This window comes from Melopsittacus undulatus, chromosome 1 (assembly GCF_012275295.1).
Source record: "Melopsittacus undulatus isolate bMelUnd1 chromosome 1, bMelUnd1.mat.Z, whole genome shotgun sequence".
In the NCBI taxonomy this organism is placed as follows: domain Eukaryota; kingdom Metazoa; phylum Chordata; class Aves; order Psittaciformes; family Psittaculidae; genus Melopsittacus; species Melopsittacus undulatus.
Window position 1 is genome coordinate 53,449,453 of NC_047527.1, and position 21,195 is coordinate 53,470,647.

Genomic DNA, 21,195 nt, shown 5'->3' on the forward strand with positions numbered 1-21,195 from the left:
TAAGAAATGCCACAGTTCGAGCTGGAGTGCCAGTTGCACTCCAGTGAGTGCATAGGGGACCTCTCCACATCCTATTCCTAATTCAAAGCTAGATAAGTGCTACATTTGCAGCAATGGGATCATTCACCAAGACCCTCAGTTCTTCCACATGAAACGTTTCCCAATCTACCCTGCCTGCCTTGGACATGACAATCCTTCATTTCTCAGCGTCAAGCAGGACATGACAACGCAATGTCTAATCTTCCCCACCATCATCTGCTTGAAAATCCCAGTGGTTTAGAGGCAAAAGCACATGGGCATTGCAGGAAGCTGCCTCCAGTCAAGAGGGGTGTGTGGGCAACATCCCATCTCACTCCCCAGCTGATTTCCTTTAAAAGTGGCCAAAAGAAACATCCTATTCACCCTTCAAGCACATTGTTTAATTCCACAGTATCAAGCTGAAAAAGAAGAGCGGTAGAAATCAGAGTCAAATCAATGTCAAACTAAATGTCCCAACACCCTGAGATACTGTTTCTTATTTTTCTGTAAATGGAGCATATGATACACTTCCTGGGTGGCAAACACCCTTGTACATATGGGACGGCAGCTGACTAATTCCGTGTATGGCCTAAGGCTAGCTGCTCAACAGCTGGGATGTGGCGCCACCAAAACCTCCCTCAGGTGTGGGAGGCAACCGTGGTTGTGTTTTGGCAGTGTGGGAGACTCTTACTTTCCCTGAAACTCAAACAGCAGAGGTTTAGACTGGATATAAGGAAGAAATTCTTTACTGTTAGGGTGGTGAGGCACTGGAATGGGTTGCCCAGGGAGGTTGTGAATGCTCCATCCCCGGCAGTGTTCAAGGCCAGGTTGGATGAAGCCTTGGGTGACATGGTTTAGTGTAAGGTGTCCCTGTCCATGGCAAGGGGGTTGGAACTAGATGATCTTCAGGTCCTTTCCAACCCTAACTATTCTATGATTCTATGACTGCACAGATCCAAATAGCATAAAAAGGAGCTGAAGCTGAGTGCCCCTGCTTTTTACCTCCAAGCTGGGTGCCCTGTCTTCAGCACACTGCCGCAGGCTGGTCAGATGCTGTATGTGGTATTTTAGTACTCCACTGGCCACAGGCCTCCTTGTGTTGCATGTGCCAATTGCTATTTGGAGATCTCACATGATTTATTCATGAGCAAAACCCAGCAAAACCAAAACAAAAAACAAAGCCAAATCGTTAAGCATGTGTCCTAGAGAGTTTTTGGATACTAATTGCAATTCTGATTGCTCTCCAGATTAAAACAAAGACTGGCTCACATTCTGCTGCTGGTGGGTTTACCACTGTATTGCTCCCAGCTACCACTGTACTGCAGGAGGCTGAGCTGTGCCAAGAAAAACACTGACAACAGTCTTGACTCAAGTGCCCAAACAACGCAAGTCATAAAATACCTTCTATCAGACGTTTGTTTCCTTTGAATCCCTAGGTTAAATGGCATGAGAAAAGTTAGCTGAAATTAATTTAGCTGAAAAGAAAATAAGCACACGGGGTGGCAGGAAACAAGCAGCCTGAAAACCTAATGCAAACAGTTGGATAAATAAGATTCCTCCTGAATGGAGATGACTTCTGAAAGGATCTTATGCCATTGCTGAGGCAGCCCACACCATCAGATCAACATGAAACAATGAGACGCTTCAGAGGGCAAGAATTTTAAATGGAAATTATACAATTGTCCAAGCACAGAAAAAATTTCTCCTCACTTGCAGTTAACAAGGGATTTGGGAATTCTCCTGTCATAGTAATTCTCCTATCATATACAGCCAGTGTAACAGTTTGTGAAGGGCACTGGCAGAGAACTATCAGGATGAAAGTGGTGCTCTGATAACATGCTAGATTGAATCACCCCCTTCCACAGCTCCCTCTCTTAAAAGTCTAGCCCTCCTACTAGAATAGAACAAAACAGAAGTATTTCAGTTGGGAAACGGGAAGGGAGTAACAATGAACATCTAATCCAACTGTCTGATCACTTTAGGGCTGACCAGAAGATAAAGCATGTTTTGTCTAAATGCCTCTTAAACACTGACTGCTTGGGGCATTGAACACCTCTCTAGGAATCCTGTTCCACTGTTTGACCACCCTCTTGGTAAAGAAATGCTTCAAAATGTTCAGTCTGAACCTCCCCTGATGCAGCTTTGAACCATTCCCACACATCTTATCACTGGATCCCAAGCAGAAGAGATCAGCACCTCCCTTTCCACATCCCTCCTCTGGAAGCTGTAGAGAGCAATGAGGTCACCCCTCAATCTCATTTTTTCCAAACATAGACATCATAGACAAGCCCAAAGCTCTAAGCTGCTCCTCACACAACCTTCCCTTGAGTCCTTTCACTAGCTTAGTTGCTGTCCGCTGGACGCATTCAAGGACCTTCATGTCCTTCTTAAACTGTGGGTCCCAGAACTGCATGCAGAACTCAAGGTGGGGCTGCACCAATAACACAGCAGGAAATAGGGTCTCTTACTTTTTTTCTGAAAGCATTGATTTTAATTACTGTCATCTTCCTGCCATAGACTTCAACAACGTTTACCTTAGAAATAATCCAGTTTTGACCTATTGCATTTCAGAGTTCTCACTCGACATTCTAACAAGAGGAATCACCCTCTTCCTCCTCACTAACTAAAATTATCCTTACGTGTTCATGTTATCAATATTCCATATTAAGCTGAATGGCAATCAGTGTCTTGCAAACATGCACAAAATTGAATCATGTGCCATGAGAAGCTGCGAAGTTATTGCCTGTACTGCTCCTAATGAGTGGGGGTGGGAATGGCACAAAAAGCCTCTCTTACTACTTTTATTGGAATTTTACTGGTCACTTCTGCAAAACATCAGTATTGCCAGAGTAAGTCCCAGATCAGACACAGGACTGAAGGAGCAGCTGGAGACAAGGATTTGGCCTATGAGCATGATTTTGCAAAGGGATGTGGCAGGGTATGTGTTATTTCCAACTCGGGAACTTCTCTCCAGAGATCCTCTCCAAGGACCTTCACCTAGAATACACACTTGAAGAAAGCAAGGTAAAAAAATCATAATGATGCTGCATAGTGATCTACATTAGGGACTGTAGTGGTAGGACAAGGGGTAACGGGTTAAAACTTAAACAGGGGAAGTTCAGATTGGATATAAGGAAGAAATTCTTTACTGTGAGGGTGGTGAGGTACTGGAATGGGTTGCCCAGGGAAGTTGTGAATGCTCCATCCCTGGCAGTGTTCAAGGCCACGCTGGACAGAGCCTCGGGTGACATGGTTTAGAGTGAGGTGTCCCTGCCCATGGCAGGGGGGTTGGAACTAGATGATGTTAAGGTCCTTTCCAACCCTAACTATTCTAGGATTCTATGATTCTATGCTGTCTGCGATTAACAAAGCTGAGTCTCTCACTTTAGATTCCTAAATAACTGTTTCCCCAAAATACAAGGCATACCAGAAACAGTGAAAAGAGATGATAGACTATGATGATGTTTCAAAGACTTCATTAAAAGTTAATAGAGATCTTTGTCTTTCAATGTTTTGTTTTCTCTTGGACAGTAATGAGCAGGAGGATAAAGTTTCTTTGCTCACTCATTTTGCCATAGAAAGAGAGAGCAGGATGATCAGCTGATACCAATTATAAATTATTGGTCAAGATTACAGAAGGAAATGAAATATGGGGGCAGACCGATCTGATTTCTAGCAACACTGAATTGCAGCAGACGTGAGCATCAAGTCCTGCATCTTTTCTTTCCTCCCATGTCTTTTTCTTCTCTGAATGAAGGAAAATCTTGGCTCCTCAGTACGTTCCCATAATTCATCCACATTTCACAATAATAGTATATATTCCTTTGTGTCCCTACAGTGTGCAGATGCCACATGAGCTCCCACTGAAATGGGGGCATTAACCTCTGCTCCATTTTTCTCATTGTATGCATATGGAAAAGACTATTTACTGGCTGCTTGGAAGAGTCAGTACAGAACATTTAGTTATGTCAAAAAAAAGGGAAAAACTCTGTACTATCAAGCTGTCTTCCAGAGTTAGATTGTTTTTTCAACACAAATCTTACTTTCAGAAATAAAGAAACCTCACTCATTTTCTCAGTTTTATTCTAATTATTCAACAGTTTACACTGTTGCACATTAGCTCACCATTTGCCCAGAGTATTTAATAACAACCTTCCATTTCTTGTTCATTCAGCTACTTTTTTTGCATACATAAAAGGCCTTCATGTACCTCATATTATTTCTCTTAGTTTCCTAGTCACTCTGAGCATTTCCAGAGCTCTCAAACAGAGGAGTATTTGACCACACTTTGGATGTATATTAGCACTTGTGCACTAATAATTTTTTTTTACTTAAAAAACCAGGTTTTTACTTAAGATTCTTCATTAGCTGGAAGAAAATTATTAAATGAATATGAAAAAATACACTTACAGAATTCACAAATATATTCTTTCACCTTTGAATTCTGTCACGCTTTATTTTTGTATCACTGTATGACTTTTATCCTTGGCTTTTGCATTCCTCTGTTTTATTCTCTTCACTGGGAGGTTTTAGTTTAAAAGTCACAGCTGATTTGACTGTTCATTCACAACTGCATCTGCTATAGCAATGGATCTTACAGTTGTGCAATCACTTGCCAATGTTATCACATAGCAGGTGGATGCAGTCTGATGGCAAATACACACATACACTTAAGCTACAGGAAGACAGCAAATAAAAAGTAATCAGAGTAGTTTTGCATGCTGAAGCAGAAGAAATTTTATGACAGTGCAGTGAAAGTGGGAGGGAAGAAGAGATGACAGACACAGAAGAAGACATATATGCTGCCTTTTGCAGCAATATGGAACAAATATAAGAACTGTACTACTATTTCCACCCTGGCAGTTTTGTTGTCTGCAGTTTACAGAATTGGATATCTAATAGCAACTCAATTCATTCCCATAGTGCAGAAATCAGGCTAGCATACTGGAGAGAAGGTAGCTTAGAGCCATTCCTCTTTTAAAACTGAGATGTATTTACATGATTAATGTTGCAAAAGAGTCTTTCACAGCTTGAGCATTACTCTGATAGTAGCCAAAGCTTTACTGGGGATCCCAAGTTTTCCCAAAGTTTCACCTTCTACAGCCATGTGACTGTGAAAGTCAACAACTCTTCCTTACAAAGAATATACATATCTATTTTGAACCCCCACATCTATGAAGAAAAGCAAAGCAATTTCACTCTCAAAGGTTACAAACCAGGAGAAAAATAACATTTATTTTAAATCATTCCACTTTGAAGCTATGACTGATTGATGACATGCAATTTAATTGCATTATTATTTAAAATTTGACAATTGCAGAAAAGCCATGAAAAAATACTCCAGGGAGCGTATCTTTATATTTGCAAAAGAAGTAATCAATGTAGCAAGGACAAAAAATTGTTTTTGCTTCTTGCTAAACAATATTACATAGTGAAAGGTACGTATCTTCGGTATCTCCATCTGAGTGTACCTTTTACCAAACACCTCTTTACAGGAAGAAAAAAACAGAAACGATTAACATTTTTCAAATTGAATCATAGAATAGTTAGGGTTGGAAATGACCTTAAGATCATGAAGTTCCAACCCCCCTGCCATGAAATAATTGGCCAAGTTTTCAGAAATTACAGATACTGACATTCTCTCTGGAAGTCAACATTTTCACTGGCCCCAAAATTATGGCTTTGTAGTTCCATGCTAAAAACCCAATAATTCCACCCCTAAACTGACTTCTGTATGTGAGGTCTGTCCTTAATTTAACATGCAGAATTACAAAATCACTATAAATAAGAGATAGTCTAAGGTGCAAAATTTTAATTCCTGTTTTCATCCAAATTGCTCTAGTAAACCTACTTTTAAGACTGCACGCGTGGCATTAGCCCATATTAATTCCTATTTTGTCCTGAGCTATTAAATTATTCTATTTCCCAACTGTGTTGGAAGCAGTGGAAAGTAACTTTATAAAAGTATTTGGCTTGGCTTCTAAATATGCCTTTGCTTTACTGTTAGAGAAACACTGTGATGTATGCAAGCAACCTTCACCCATGCTGCCAGATAAATAAGTTTCAGGTTTGCTTGAAAGACTTCTCCACATTGGGTTCATTTCAAAGTTGACTTTTCTTAAAGAGCAAAAGATAAAACAGGTACAAAAGCTACAATGCAAAGCCCTATAAAAGGTCAGGTCCCTAGGGTATGGTTCAAAAAAAAGCAACAACTATAAAGTTTCTCTAAGACTTAACTACAGTACAGCTCTAGAGAAGTCATACAGATTTCTCCTCAGTAGTGTTTTCCATTTAAATTATTATGTGAGCATGAAGGAAGAATGCTTATTGTAGTAAAATTATTATATTAGAATCAGGCATATTAAGAAGCACAGGACTAAGGCAAGGCTGTTTTCAGTAAAAGTGTTTAAAAAATAAAAGGAAAAGGATTAGTAGATTTGGGGGTTTTGAAATACTGTAGAAGAAACAGATTTGGGCAGCACTTTCTTTGGAAAATCAGAAGCATAGCATTGATTCAGCTAACTTCCCAGCACATGCAACAGAAGATTATAGATACAATATTCGAGAGTCGTAAGGGTTCTTGAGTTACAAACCCAACTCCCAAAGTGACTCAGGTACTTAACAGATGTCATTTTGATGCTTTTAAAGTGTTCAGAATGTTAAACTGTTTGAGTTTCAACGTTTCCAGAATCAGAGTCCACTTTTATTAAAGAAAAGAGGCTTCGCAACCTTTTTGCCAAACTCAGCAAATTGGCCAAAATATGCCTAGGATTAAGCAGCCTTGATATTACTGCAAGTCTTGGTAAGACAGAGTCCCTAGTGAGGAAGTAGGACCACTGGCAAATGTATACTGACATTGCTAGTCCTCTGTTAGATGTGAAATTCAACTTGATCTCTCAGAAAAGAAAAGTGAGGAACCTGCTTATTCATGAAGCATCTTGTAATTAATTATACTGATGCATTTCACATCTACCTGCAGTTGAACTTGAGGTTTATCATAGGCATGTCACGTGATTAAGAGATTTGTTATCTGCAAACAGATCTTTTAGTAGGTGCACATGAGGCTGAACAGGAAGCAGGACTGTCATGCTTCCCATGAGTAAGTGGCTTCTTGTCCTTTATCACATATCCATGCAGAGGATTGAAACACAGTGACTGCTCAACTGTGTTTTACTTGTGTAACAAACAATGTGATTTTCCTCTGGACTACCTCTTGTGATGTCCACCTTAGATTATTAATATCTGAATTCTTCTAAATTAAAAAATTTAGAATTCTCTAAATTCTAGAGAATCAACTGCAATCTCTAAATATGGCTTATTAACACTAACAATTTTCACCTTGGTTCCATAATGTTTACTCACATGAGATATACCCTTGAAGTTCACTGAGTTTCTTACACAATTAAGGACTGTGTGTTCAGAAACCTAGCAAATTCACACTGCTGCTTTCAATGTTGTTTAAAAAGGTATCATTGAACCCAGAGGAAATACCTTTCTTGGCATATTACAGAGATGTACTCTACAGATTAGCCATGATTACCATAATTATTTTATGTACAAATTGTTTATGTTACAATTAAGATAACTGCTAAAAAAGAAAAATGGGGGACTACACCCTAGAAAATCTCTTAAATCTGCTCAAATGAAGTTATTTCAGTGAATGTTTATGTATTTTGTAATAAATAGTTCTATGACATTTTTAATAAAGACAGCTTTGAGAAAATCCGGTAAGCAAGGAAGCTTTTACTATTCTTAAGTGGTTTGAGCCATATGGTGGTCATCTCCTGAAAAGCTTCCATAAAAAAAATCTCACTTGGTGAATCTCTCTCTACTGTTTCACAGGTGTGCACCTCAAAGGCTACAAAACCATACTTAGCAATATACTGAAAAATTTTCTATTATATGATTATTAAGAAGAAATGTGTGGGTTTTTTTTTTTTTTGTAGGCTGCAAAACTCACCCAAATCATGTCCATCAAAAGTGAGCTTTTCTTATAACTAGCTTAAGTTTAGGTAGCACACTAAAAGGACCACTGGGAGATAAGAGTGGAAGGGAAAGGAGAGGAGAGAAGAGTATTTCAGTTGGAAGAGACCTACAACAATCATCTAACTCAACTACCTGACTACGTTAGGGCTGACCAACAGTTAAAGCATGTTATTGAGGACATTGTTCAAATGCCTCTTAAATGCTGACAGCTTGGGGCATTGACCACCTCTCCAGCGAACCTGTTACAGAATATAAACCATATCTTGGAATATGCAGAAGATTAATCAAATTCCTAATAGGAATCTCAGAAGTTAACCATGACAGATTCTGTATTTGCCCCTGGAGAGTAGTGTACTTCCTCACCCAGCACATAAAGTGGTGCTACAAATGTCCCTATGCTGCTGGGGAAAATTAAAACAAACACAGCAAAAAGAGACACTGTAGAATAGATGGATCCTCTCTGAAGATCTGTCCATGTCAACAACTAAACCACTGCTGCCCAGCTTTGCAGATACAGCCCAGGGCTGGAGTTAAAAGCAGAAATTCTTCTCAGGCCACAGCTCTTAGGGCACCATGAAACCCAAGTGGTAAATGGGGTAATAGTCCAAAACAGGTCACTTACTAGTTCTTATCTCTTAAAGACTATGCTCACTCCAGGGGTGAGTGCGGCTCTCCTGAAATTATTTTCTTCTCAGTGGGAACAATGGGATTAGGTTACTTCACAGGCTACTACACCATGTCCAACACAGTATGTGGCTTGTTAACAGGCTACCAGCACTTAGCTTAGAGTAACATATGCCTGAGCACACTGGACTGACTACACACTTTCTGCAACATTGGAATGAAAGTGGACATTGGAATAAAATCCAAAAAGTTAAACTTGTTTAAAACTCGATTTAATGTGTTCCAATTTCAGAGTTTAATACTGATTAAAAAATTTCAGCTGATACAGTATTAGGGAAAAACAACCTTTAGTTTTCTTCATAACTTTCAAAAAAATGTTTTTTTTTTCTTTGCAAATATAATCCAAGTTTTATTCTGGCTTTGTTTGTAACTCAGACTTTTATTTCAAAGTCTCACTTTTTGTCAGAGCAGCGAAGAAAACTCAATTTAAGACAGAACCTCAGGCATGCAGTATACATCAAATGAAACTGAAAACACATTTCTTCCCCATTTCCCACACTATAAACAACACAAATACTTCAGCACACACATCCACAAATTCCACAGTCCCAGCCACCATGAAGTAACAAAACAAGGGAAGCTTTGAAATTTAAACTAAAGCAACCTCAGTTCCCCTCTCTTCCCAGGACTTGGGACCTTGTGCTGCTCTTCACCTGGAGACAAGTGCACACGTGTGGGAAGTCCACTCACTTGCTGTCCATCGCCCCTTAAGAAAAGAAGTGCAGTGTTGCAGCTGGAAGGACATGAATAAGCCCTTCTAATGTGGTCCTCTGTTCCCAGATCCCTACCTATCAATTAGGAAACTGCTAGACAGAGAAATTACTAAACTAAGATATCACCCAGAAGACAATTCTGTTATAAGCAATAAACCGCTCTCTTATTCACAGCCTCCCAAGGGAAGGTGTGGAATTGGTTCCATCTCCTCAGCTCCCTGTGTTACATTTATTTGCCATATTACTCATATGTAACTGTAATCACTGCAGAATAAATTCCCATTCATTAACTCCTACGAAAGTTTGATGGGCATCATATACTAAACCAAAGATGTGCCAAGAATGCTGAGGAAGGCTATAAGTTAATCCTTGTCAGATGTGAGGCCTGAGTGGGCAAAGCAATAGAAAGTATAAACAAAACATCGATTAACCTAATTTTTCTGATATGAAGCAATTAAAAGACAGTACACTGAAAAAGAGAACCCTGCTGAAGTAAGTGGGCATGCCTGGGCACTGAAAACTTAAGAACTTGCTTAAGTGCGTTGTTTAACTGGACACTAAAACAGGCACATAGGCTATTATTATCTGTTTTAAAAATGACACAAATATACACACATATATATAAAAATGTATATATACATTATAGCTATAGCTATTTTTTCCAAAATGGTGAAGGAGGTGTCTGGCAGGGTTCTCCTCATATCCCTCTGATTGCATCACTGCACCCATTTTTCCTTGTCTTCCCAGAGTCAAATTATTCACTATTTGCAAAACACATTCAGACTACCCTGTTTCTTTTAAATCAGCCTCTCAAGGATCAGACCCTGCAGCCTCGTCCAGCCCCTGGCTGAGGCCATGTTTCCAAAATGATGTCAATGGGAGCCTTGTCCAGGAAGGGACTACAGGATTCAGCTGTATGTAAAGAAAGGGTTCGAAATAATGGAATATAGTATCAGGATAAGAATTTGTATTTCAAATATATATTTATTCTTTTTACTAAAACACTGAAGAGTGATTTACTAAATCACTGAAGAGGAGTGGGGGATGTCACTATAGAAAACCATATGGTACTTGAATTTCCAAGCCAGAATTGTGCATAATAAATATTTATAGAATCCAGTGGTATTCTCTTCTTTCTGTTTATTCTTTACATGTCACCCAGAGAAACTCTGGCCAAGCACCAATCAAACATCCACCAAGTTACAAGCAACCTAAGCATGGGGGAGAGAGAGAAAACAGATCACCAGTAGGCTCATAATTAGCAACCTAGACCTGGAAGGAGGCGTTTGGGAAGTGCCTCTGATGCGTCTGGATTCCAGTGCTCACCGCACATCACGAGTGGTTTTGGAAATTGAGTTCTCAGTCTCTGTAAGGGGTAGGGAAGATATACACGGTATTTTTGGCCGCACTGAGAAGGGGCATGTGTGGAGCAGCTGCAAAAGCAGACATCCGTCTGTTCTCAGAGACCAACATAGGAACAAAAACGCATCTCTCAGCGATGACAGCTAACTTGCTCCTGGTGTCTGCTGGGAAAGCTGTGGCTCCCTACCTGTGGCACACAGGACTGTTGTGTTTATTTTGCTTCAGACAAAAACAATGCATATTGTTCTCCTCATCACCTTGTGATTAGAAGAGTAGTTGAAGGAGCTACTGAAATACATAGAAGATCTGGAATATATCTTCATAGGAGCCAATGTTCTTACCGAGGGTCTAGCTCCGACAGAGCAATCTTTTGATCTTTCCCTCTTTCCTTGACAGTCTTATTTCCTTCCCTGCTCTCACCTTCTTTCCCTTTCCTTTCCTTGAGGTGTGTGGGAGCTACCAATCCCCAACTACCATTTCATTCCTCAGAACTAATAAAAGGATTTTTAAAAACGCAGAACAAGCCCACAAGTCAACGCACAGTACTTTACTAACAGGAGTAGCTTTTACTGTTGATTACCCTCAGCATCACTTTAGCCAGAATCTGGGATGTTTTGTGTTGCACATTCTACATAGATGTTGCTGCTGTACAAACCGTGCAGACATGACACATTAGCATTACGTGGAGTGGAAGTCACATACTTTTGCATTTATAAACATGTAACTTAAAATTAATAATAAACTTTTGCATACCACATAAACAGTAATTCAGAATCATTTTGAAGCAACCAAACAAACAAAAGTTTAATCTTCAATATGGAAAACTGAGGGGCTCACACAGACATTTACATTTGACTAAGAAATCAGTGCCCAAAAGAACCTCCCTCCATGTCATTGAAACAGATATTTATCATGGAAAACATACTTATCAAATGTTGCCAAAAGGGTAATAACCACACATCTGCTATTCTTCAAATATGTATTTTTTTTAAACAGTTGGTATTTATTTAACATGTAATAACAGTTATTAAATCATTCTTAAGTCTGTTTTGTGGAACCATAATGCAGAGCATCACATACATGAGAGAAACACCATGGGAACAAATGTAAAATGGGAATAGAAGCACTGTAAGTAGCTGCATAGTTCAGTAGTTACCAGTCTCATTAGAAAATGCAACTCAGAGAAGAGTACTAAGGGGAAGACTGGATATCTGGAAACCCTGCAGGACAATGAGTTTTAAGAAGCCCAAAACTGTTAATTTAATTTTTTTAAATTATTAGATAATTTCTGGGTCACAAATACATAACAACAGATTTCTGTGATCACTACTGAATATACTACATAAGGACATAAACTCCATCATCTGCTAGCTCAAACTAGAGACATTTAGATTTTTTATAAAGTCCTCCTTTCGGTTTTAATTCCCTGCAGTGTGAAGTGGCAGCTTCCCCAGAGTTTTCTATGGCTCTTTCCAGGCTTTGCACCGCAAGCCTCGCCCCAGCTGTGAGCTAGGAAGACCCTACAGACTGCATTACAGGGGAAGACCAGCTCAATATCTGACCTAATCCTCTTTTCTCTTGCATTTTAATAGACTTTATGCATTAAGTTCTCTTTTTAATTGCCGGAGTAGCCAGGAAACAATCACAGTCACTGTTAATTGTTCATAACTTTCACTTCAGACTTTGAGTGAGCAATTTCTACCAGGTCTTTTGTGTGACTGAAAAACTCTGAAGCCAGTGAGATGAACAATGCCTTCTGAAACACATTTTTAGTCATATTTGGAACAACATAGAACAGAGCTGACTGTTTTCCATTTTTATGAATATGGGGGATGTCGTCTAAACCTGTACCAATAATGAACAAAAAAAAAACAACCCTGGGTTTTTTGTACATTATTTATTTAACAGAGGCAAAAAAAGTCATCCTATTTATCCACAAGTCTACTTGCTTTGGCATAGATTATTAAAGAAACCATGTAAGATGACAGTTGGCTTGATGTGCAGGTGTCACACATGCTCAGCATTTTAAACCATGTTTCTTGTTGGACAGAATAATACAAGCTAACATTTTTCATAATTCTCCAAATTTCTCCACAATTTTCTGGAAAATGCAGTCAGAGACTGCAATCAAGATTATCTTGGACAAAGATGATGACTACTATATGTTGCAATTAGCTTATTTGTAATGTCACAAAAAACAATCAGTAACACAAAGACCTTCATTTAAATCTATCAAACCCACATATACTCCATCTAATTGAAAAGCTTTTAACTCCAGTCATTTCCTGGATATAAAGCTACTTTACTCAAGCTCCACCATTTTTAATTTCTCTCACACTGAAAAGCAGCATCCTCAGCTCACAAGTAATGCTTACATAAAAGCCTCACAGTCAGATCTCTTGGTGCCTTTATGTTTGCCAGGATATGAAAACAACAGCAATGTAAACACTCTACTATTACGGAACAAACATCATATAACTACAAAGCAGTGATGACATAACCTGTGTATTATCTGGGATTAATTTTCTGTAATGTAAACTGAGTGTCTGCATCTCCTGTTCATCAATGCACTCTAAAATGGCCTGTGAAGAGCACCATTTTATATATTTTTTTTCCCCAGTTTTTAAACAAAGACATATTCCTCCTCAGGACACTACTTTGAATGTCTTTCCTTTTGTGTATCTAAACATCTTGCTTCCTCCTGAATAAGAATGTGCTTGCTCAAACAACACATTTAAACGTAATTGATATTTCACAGCTGACTCAGGTGTGCCTAAGTTAACAGCTTGCAGAGAATATGTTTTTAAATAGTAAAACCAGTGCTGCTGCTCTTCTTTTCTATGTGTTGATACACATAATATGAGAACAATTTTAGGGGATCAGCCCTAAAGTAGCTGTAGCTCACTATCCTGTCAGTGGCCATAAAGGGATGCCTACTGATGACAATAAGACTAGGGAAAGTATGTAATGATAGATCCCCAGAATAATCTTTCAGGTCTGAAAGATCTGCAGACCTGGGATTTCTTTTTCTGTGAATGTTAAGTACACTTCCTGCATAGAAATATTACATATAGGAATGTGTATCCCTTTGTTTACTTTGGAAACTATTCCTTAAGGCATAAGAAATACTGATCTGCGGCAATGACATACATTATGATATTAAAGAAATATTGCTATAAAGGAGTTAATGCTGGACTTCATAAGTATGTTATGGATCGTTTAGTCAACCAAATGGTTAGTGGTCATACATTACGATCATAAAAAAGTCTCGTATTAAAATACATGCAAGAATATGACTATGAAAAAAACCCCACCCCAAACCTTAACTGTTCTACCTGTTTAAAGGACTTTATTTTTCTTGTTCTCTCTTTCCTGGTTCTCTGAAAAAGCTGATGAGAACACATTTCCTTCTATGATTATGGTAAGCCAAGTACATTAAAATTTTCACCCCATCTGTGCTAACTAATGTGCTATTTCAGTTAAAGTTACTCCAGGATGCAATCGATTTCTCAGGATGCAGAAGTGCCATCTGAAATCCTTTCTTCTTTTCTAACTAGAATGATAATAATGGGATCTGAACTGTAATCTCTTCTATATATTTGCCTCCTCTCAGGCAGGCTTCTCAGTTGTAATTCACAAAATCACAGAATCAACTAGGTTGGAATAGACCTTTAAGATCATCAAGTCGAAACTTTACCCCAGGACTGCCAAGTCAACCAATAAACCTTGTCACGACCATATTTTTTGAACATACTTTTTGAACACTTCCATGGATGGTGATTCTACCACTTGCCTGGGAAGCCTGTTCCAATACCCAACTACCCTTTTGGTGAAAGTATTTTTCCTAATATCCAGTCTTAATTAAGAACTGTCCATTTTCCATGCTGCACATACATTTCATGTACACAGCTAGTGTGGGCTCTCCTTGTTGTTTTGAAACATCTCACAAGTTGGAAATTGCCAAAAATAGAACTTCTTATGAACTCAGTTTAAAAACATTGTCCATTTTCCACTGGCAGTTTCAAATCACAGACCCAATGTATCAATTCCTTCTAGCACTCCTCAAAACTACGGGTTTGTTTCCATTCTGATGAAGACAAAGAGCCCAGCAGGTGCTAAGTTGTAATCTTAAAAGAAGAATGGAGTAATGAAACTATCAATATTTTACTGTAGTGCTCTTCACACATGTATGGTATTATGCTGAATGAAATGCTCATCAAGAAACTTGAGGAAAGAGCACAACCTACTAAAAAGAACCTCTTGACAGCTTAGTAACTGAGAGTGTGCAACTTTCACTAATATCCAAATCTTTTCTTCTTTTGCAGTGCTGTCAAAAACATTCTATCTCTAAAAAGACAACATACAGTAAGGCGTCACAGTTAAGGAATTTCGTCTGATTCTTGATTTGTCACTGTGCCTTTTCCAGTTGGTGTTTATGAACTACAGCCTCCACCTACCCCAATGCTGTAATGAAATGGAATCACAATTTTCCTTTCAATCAATACTGTTTCTTGTGCTATCTTGCATAACAGAAAATACAGGTTTAGTACACTTTATGTTTGCTAAAATTATTGTTTAAAACTTCTAAAAATTCCTAATACCAAAAATTTGAGACAAGAACATTTTTAAATTAATTTTGATCAGATACCTATCCAGTATACCTATATATACCTATCGCTACCAAATACTGACGCTATGAAAGACTGCAATTTTCTACTCAGGTTGCCTGTATTACTGGGGCATTTTTATGAATGTGGGGCAGTAGAAGAGATGTATTTTTATTTAGTGATCTGATTAAAGTTTTAGAACGTTTCTTACTGGTGGGAAGCTATGAAAGGAAAATGTCCATGTTTCCTCAGTTACAAATTGATAAGTATTCCAGATCAGTCTGGATTTTCAAGTTGTGATAAAAATACATGGCAACAAAATGTTTGGTTTTGTGTAAAAATGTTTGGCCAAAATCTTTACAGGAATGACTGCACTGGTAGCAAGAGATTTACAACAGAAATTAATTTGACCTCTACATATTACTTGGTAAAGGAAAAGTGGTTTTATTGTTCTGTTTTATTTTACTTTTAAACTAACCCTAGCCTGTAAAGCTACGAATGTACCAATTAAAAGCTAGATTTCACTAAGACAGATCTTTGTCACATTCAAAAGTGATTTTCTTTTCTATGTTTCCTTTGAAGAGCTAAAATTATATGTACCAATGTAATATCTATGGGTGTGACAATAAGAACAGATTTTTTCCATGGACTTCTATGTCTACTACACTGAAAAGAGCATTTTTCAAATGTAATGTCTAAGATGGAAATTGAATATATTTAGCTGAACAAGTAAACCAGCTTTTGTTGTAACAAAAACTTGCTTTGGTATAATAAAAATGTTATGCAAGGTAACAGCCAGAATTAAAATGCAGCTTGTTTTTCATTTGTGAGAAAGGAAGCAAGTAATTTGTTGTTTCATATTATTTGTATGGCTATTTATTGATTTCAGAAAGTCCTGACTGTCTGTAGGGTTTGCTGAGATACCCCAGCCAGTATGCACAGCATGTGTTGATACAACATGAAGACATGCAACATTCTTTCTTGCCCAGTCAACAGTGACCCAAGCATCTTAGTGCACATTGCAAGCCATTCTACTGAGGGAAAACAGCAAAATTTCATTCACGCAGACAGCAAATTCTTCTGTTTACCAATTTTAAAAGAACAAACATGAGATTGCGCATCTGAATTTCAACATCAGATCACTTTTTACTGGGCTTGGCCTAGTTTAATTTACTAGATATATGTTTCTGGTATAATGACCTTGTGGTTAAGTTTGGCTGCAAGAAGATTTGCTCTTGCAGAATGCTGAATTCTGGTTTTTCCTCTGATGCTAAATAGCTCTCGGCCAGCTTTGGTCCTCTTTCAACTTCATTTGCTTTTGTCAACTAATACATCACAGGTTAGCAGTTTCATGGAAAAAAATAATATGAGCAAGAGCAGTATTTTCATTCATAAGTAAGACTTTTGCCCAACAGTGTGTCACCTTTTCTAATACTAGCATGCTGTATAGTTGCCAGCAAAAAAACATTATGAACCAAGTTTATATAGTGAATATGTTGCTTCAGATAGACAGGGGAAAGAGGACATTAACAGAACAGCTGAACACGTATGTGCATGACACTGCATAACTTCCTCTCTAAATTTGACAACATAGATGTGTTTGATCAGCTGAAATAAATAATTTTGCAAACTTTCCCATGCAGTTTTTCTTCTTTTTCTTTTTTCACTGGTAAAGAAACAAATTTTTGGCTTACCTTTCAAAACCAATCTGCCTTAATGTTTTCTCCCACGTTGAACCTATATGAAGAGGAGAAAAAACAAACACCCTCAGTAATGAACCTTTATTATATGAACATTCTTACTCTTCTCCTTTCCTTGTGCAGCTGGGATCTGTACAGTAAGGTGATTTTTCCACTCCTACAGAAGTACTTGTAAATAACATCTGTTTTCCCTTGACTGAAGAACTGTTAAAGAGAGGCTACCACTGGGTGACGTAACTGGGTGGAGGGGTATCAGCCTATGTAATTTCTTTACATTGCGAGGCAGCCGGTCACTGCTACAGTTCACTGCAATTCCAAGGGTGGTCTCCTCTCCTAGAGCAATGGGATCTGTACATGACTCCTGAAAGTGCTGAGCTGGCATCTCACATCACGCACTCTTCACATTTCAGCTTTTCATTTTACTGCAGTGTTCTCCTGATTCTTGCTGAAAGCTTTACAGCTCCTTCTGAAATCTAGCCCTTTTATTTTTAAGCAAAAGCATGAAGATGTGTTTCTGCTTTATTGTTTAACCCTTCACACTCATACAAACAGCTGCAAATGATTCTTACTCAGAATCATCGGGGACTCAGCCCCACAAACTATTCAAGTGGCAGACTCATCCAAAGAATTACCCTCAGTATTTCTGATGCACTTAATATAACTTTTACTTAATTTTCTTAAATAGATCTCCCTGCCCTCTGCAAGCATTAGGTGATCAGTTTTCAGCACTTGGTAGTTTTTTGCTTATTGCCAGTCTCTTTCTTGCTACCATTATGTGGTCATTATAAATACAGGCTATTCTCAGCACAAGGATCTCACCATGCAGGTCTACGTGGCAAATATGTAGGAGGACATGAAGCTGGGTCATAGTTTGGTCTCTGTCTTTTTACATTCCTGTAGGAAATATAGCAGGACTGCATACAATGTAAGCAACAGTTCTTTTTGAATGCTTCAGTACACTTAAACTGAATTGAAAGAAGTAACAATAACACCTGTTGCTGATGCAGTCAATCACGTAAAGGGAAATGAAAATAAGGAATAAACAGATTCCCTGTGAGTGACATTTAGTAGCACCAGAGAAACTCAGAGACAAGCACCGATGTTGCCAAAAAGTACTGAGAAAAAAAGCATAAAGACATGAAGGCAAGCAATTTTGTCTAATTTAAATCTGGAAAATGTCAGGATGAAATACATATTGTGCAGTGAGTACCCATACAAAAACTGTAACAGAATCATGATTAGATTCTTTCTACTGCAGTCCAAGTCCTACTTGACAAATTAGTATGGGAAAAGTGGTGACATAACAGTATCAGTCAAAAAAACCTCTGCAGATATATCTCTTACCATCACTACTTTTCCATTCTGGTAAAGGTATCAGCTAAGAAACCAGTGACCTGCCATGTTTGTAGTATGGTATTTAATCTGCAACTGTTAAATATCTGAATAAGATCTAGCAGACGCTTTTCATCGTTGAATTTGGAACACTTACTGCCAATCTAGATAAGAATCTAAAAACTTGACTTCTAAGAAGTTTTGGGTTTGAGGTTTTCTGAGGTTTTGTTTGCTTCTTTATTTTTTAAGAAAACCCTAGGAACAGAATTCTTTCTACTCAAATGAATAAAATTTTCAGCTCAGCCTAAGGAGAATGTGGTAAATTTCTAAAATAAATATACAATTTTTTGGTCCAATATTAACTAGTATCTGCCTGGTTTGTATATCAGACTAAGTACTTTAAAACTGAAATTAATAAAAGCCAAAAAGTTAATTTCCTTATAGGCCTATGTCATGCAAAGCTTCCTTCACAGTTGTTAACTGGACAGCTGAAGAATGAAGCTAACATTGGCTTGTGGAAAATAAATTCCTTGTGTTAATCTCTGCTTTTTAGAAGAGGAAAAGAAACTACGTTAAAGTATATGTTCTTAATATCAACCAAATTCTGACATGTCACTCTATACAGGAAGGATGTGGGTTGGCTAAGGAGGGTTGGTTCACAGCTGGTTCCAAAGGCGGTCAGTATACTCCAATATACTCTTCTGGAACCCCTTCATCACTCAACTTCTCACTGCCAGTCACTTCAAACTTCAGTCACACACATATTTTCAGCAAAAGGCTCTATAAACCTTTCCTAATGATACTTTGGGGCAATAGACAAAAGCCTTTTCTGTTCTACAGCAAGTGATCAATATAAAATCACTTTTAATTGTTCCCATTCAGTCCAAAACAGGCAGGGATCTCAGGCCCATATCCAGCACAGTACACAGAAATAAGAGGACCAAAACCAAGGCAGAGAAAGCTCCACCTTCGCTTTACGAAAAAAAAAAAAAATGAGTCAAGTTCTGTTCTGGAATAACTGAACTGTACATTATTTGATCAGCACGGGGAGCTTCTACTGTGGTGCCTGTATATGCTTGAGGTGAGGCAAGACTTTTGCCTGCACAACTGCCTACAGTTTCATCAACACTGAGTTCATATTTTATATGAACTGAGTTCGTATTTTAAATCGGTCTTCTAAAGACATCTTTAAAGCAGGAAAACAACTGTTCTCACACACATTTATTTAAAAAACCCATAAACCCCAAATTTAATGTGCAGTACAATAAATGTCAACATTTCATTGAGATAAATAAAGAACCACTCCATTAACATCTTCTATTATGATTTCTCCCCCAAACCCACCACCATCTGCATGCCCCTGGAGTATATCTGGTTTCATGTAGCACTGATGAATGAAGTAATTGTTAAAAAGACGACAGTGTCACTCCACAGGTAAGTGCAGGGCAGACAAAAGCAGTTATCCATATAGTTTATGCAATCCTTCTGGCTCTGAAAGGGTATTCAACAGTTTTTGAAGTTTGAAGATTTGAAGAGTGTTGAAGAAAAGAAATCTCAACAGTACTTTTTAAAGCAAAGACTAGTGCTGGCATCTTTAGTCAGTGTTTCTATGCTTTCCACTGTTGTGTATACTAGCATGAATTTTTCACCCCATGATTGGCTACACTTTAGTTGTATGATATATAGAGAGTCCTACAGGGAAGGGGGAGAGGAAAAAAAGCAAAAGAGAAAGGGAATTGGGTCTCCACTGGTTTTAAATAATCTTTTGGCTGCAGCTGGCTAGCAGAACACGCTTTGAAATGCATGTGACTCCTATGAAGCAAAGCCTGCCAAGAACACAACTAACATTTCATATTAAAAAAATATACATCTTTTTTATGGAGTCTTATTTTAAAATGTTTATGATCTAAACATTCTGTTTTAAGATTTGCCAATTCCATTCTCAATAGTATCAACTTCTACGCTGCACTAACAGCCAAAAGTAAATACCCTGAGGTAATAGCAGCACCAAGAAGAATAACGCTATTAAAAGTCTAGAAAACTTATTATTCGATTTAAACCTTACCCGGTGCTTCCAAAACATTAAACAAGATTTAAGTCACGTAACTCACATTAAAATCAAAACAGGAGTTTTTCACGAATTAAAGACTTGATTCTGATCCCAAAGAAATCAAGCAGAATTTGGCTATTCAATTCAGCTTTTCTCTCTGCCAGCACTGTAGAAAACATTCACCTGTCGACTTTCAGATTCAGTCCACTGCTACATTTCAGTTGCTAAGTTAATTTGGCTTCTCTTTGCTTTCTGTTTTTTACCACCATGTCAAAAATACCAAAACTGTTTATAAGACTGCCTTAATCTGGTATCCATGTAATTAAGCTTTTGTTCCAAATACTTGCTCCAGAGTGCCTGACCATTCCCATCTTTTCCAAAGATTCTGTTTCACATTAACTAGCTTTAAAATTCTTCACAAAGAGGAACCATCATGTACTTCCAGAATTACTGCTCATATTTAATAGGAACAATGGTAAAATGCGCATCATGCTCACATACGTACTCAATTAAATCCTATCATAAGAATGAGAGTATAAGAATATCAGATTTAAGAAGACAAAATTAAAAACATTTTTCTGAAGTGAAAAATTGTCTTCTTTGACAGGTAGCCTCTCATTTATATGGCAGTTTCCATATTTGGGTTGTTTTGGTTACAACTTTTTGTTTACTACAAACTTACTGTGAATGAGAGGATTCATAATCCCCTGCCAGACTGCTCACCTTTACAAAACATGAAGCTG

General features: G+C 38.0%; 1 protein-coding gene across 1 annotated transcript in view; it reads right to left on the reverse strand.

Moving 5' to 3' along the window:
* The window catches only part of PIEZO2 (piezo type mechanosensitive ion channel component 2), a 292,868-nt gene that overhangs the window by 137,618 nt on the left and 134,055 nt on the right, over nt 1-21,195 (reverse strand). Inside the window, exon 4 of the mRNA XM_031052912.2 lies at nt 17,065-17,107. Within this exon, the coding sequence (XP_030908772.2) occupies nt 17,065-17,107 (43 nt within the window). The remainder of the gene's footprint in view (nt 1-17,064; nt 17,108-21,195) is intronic.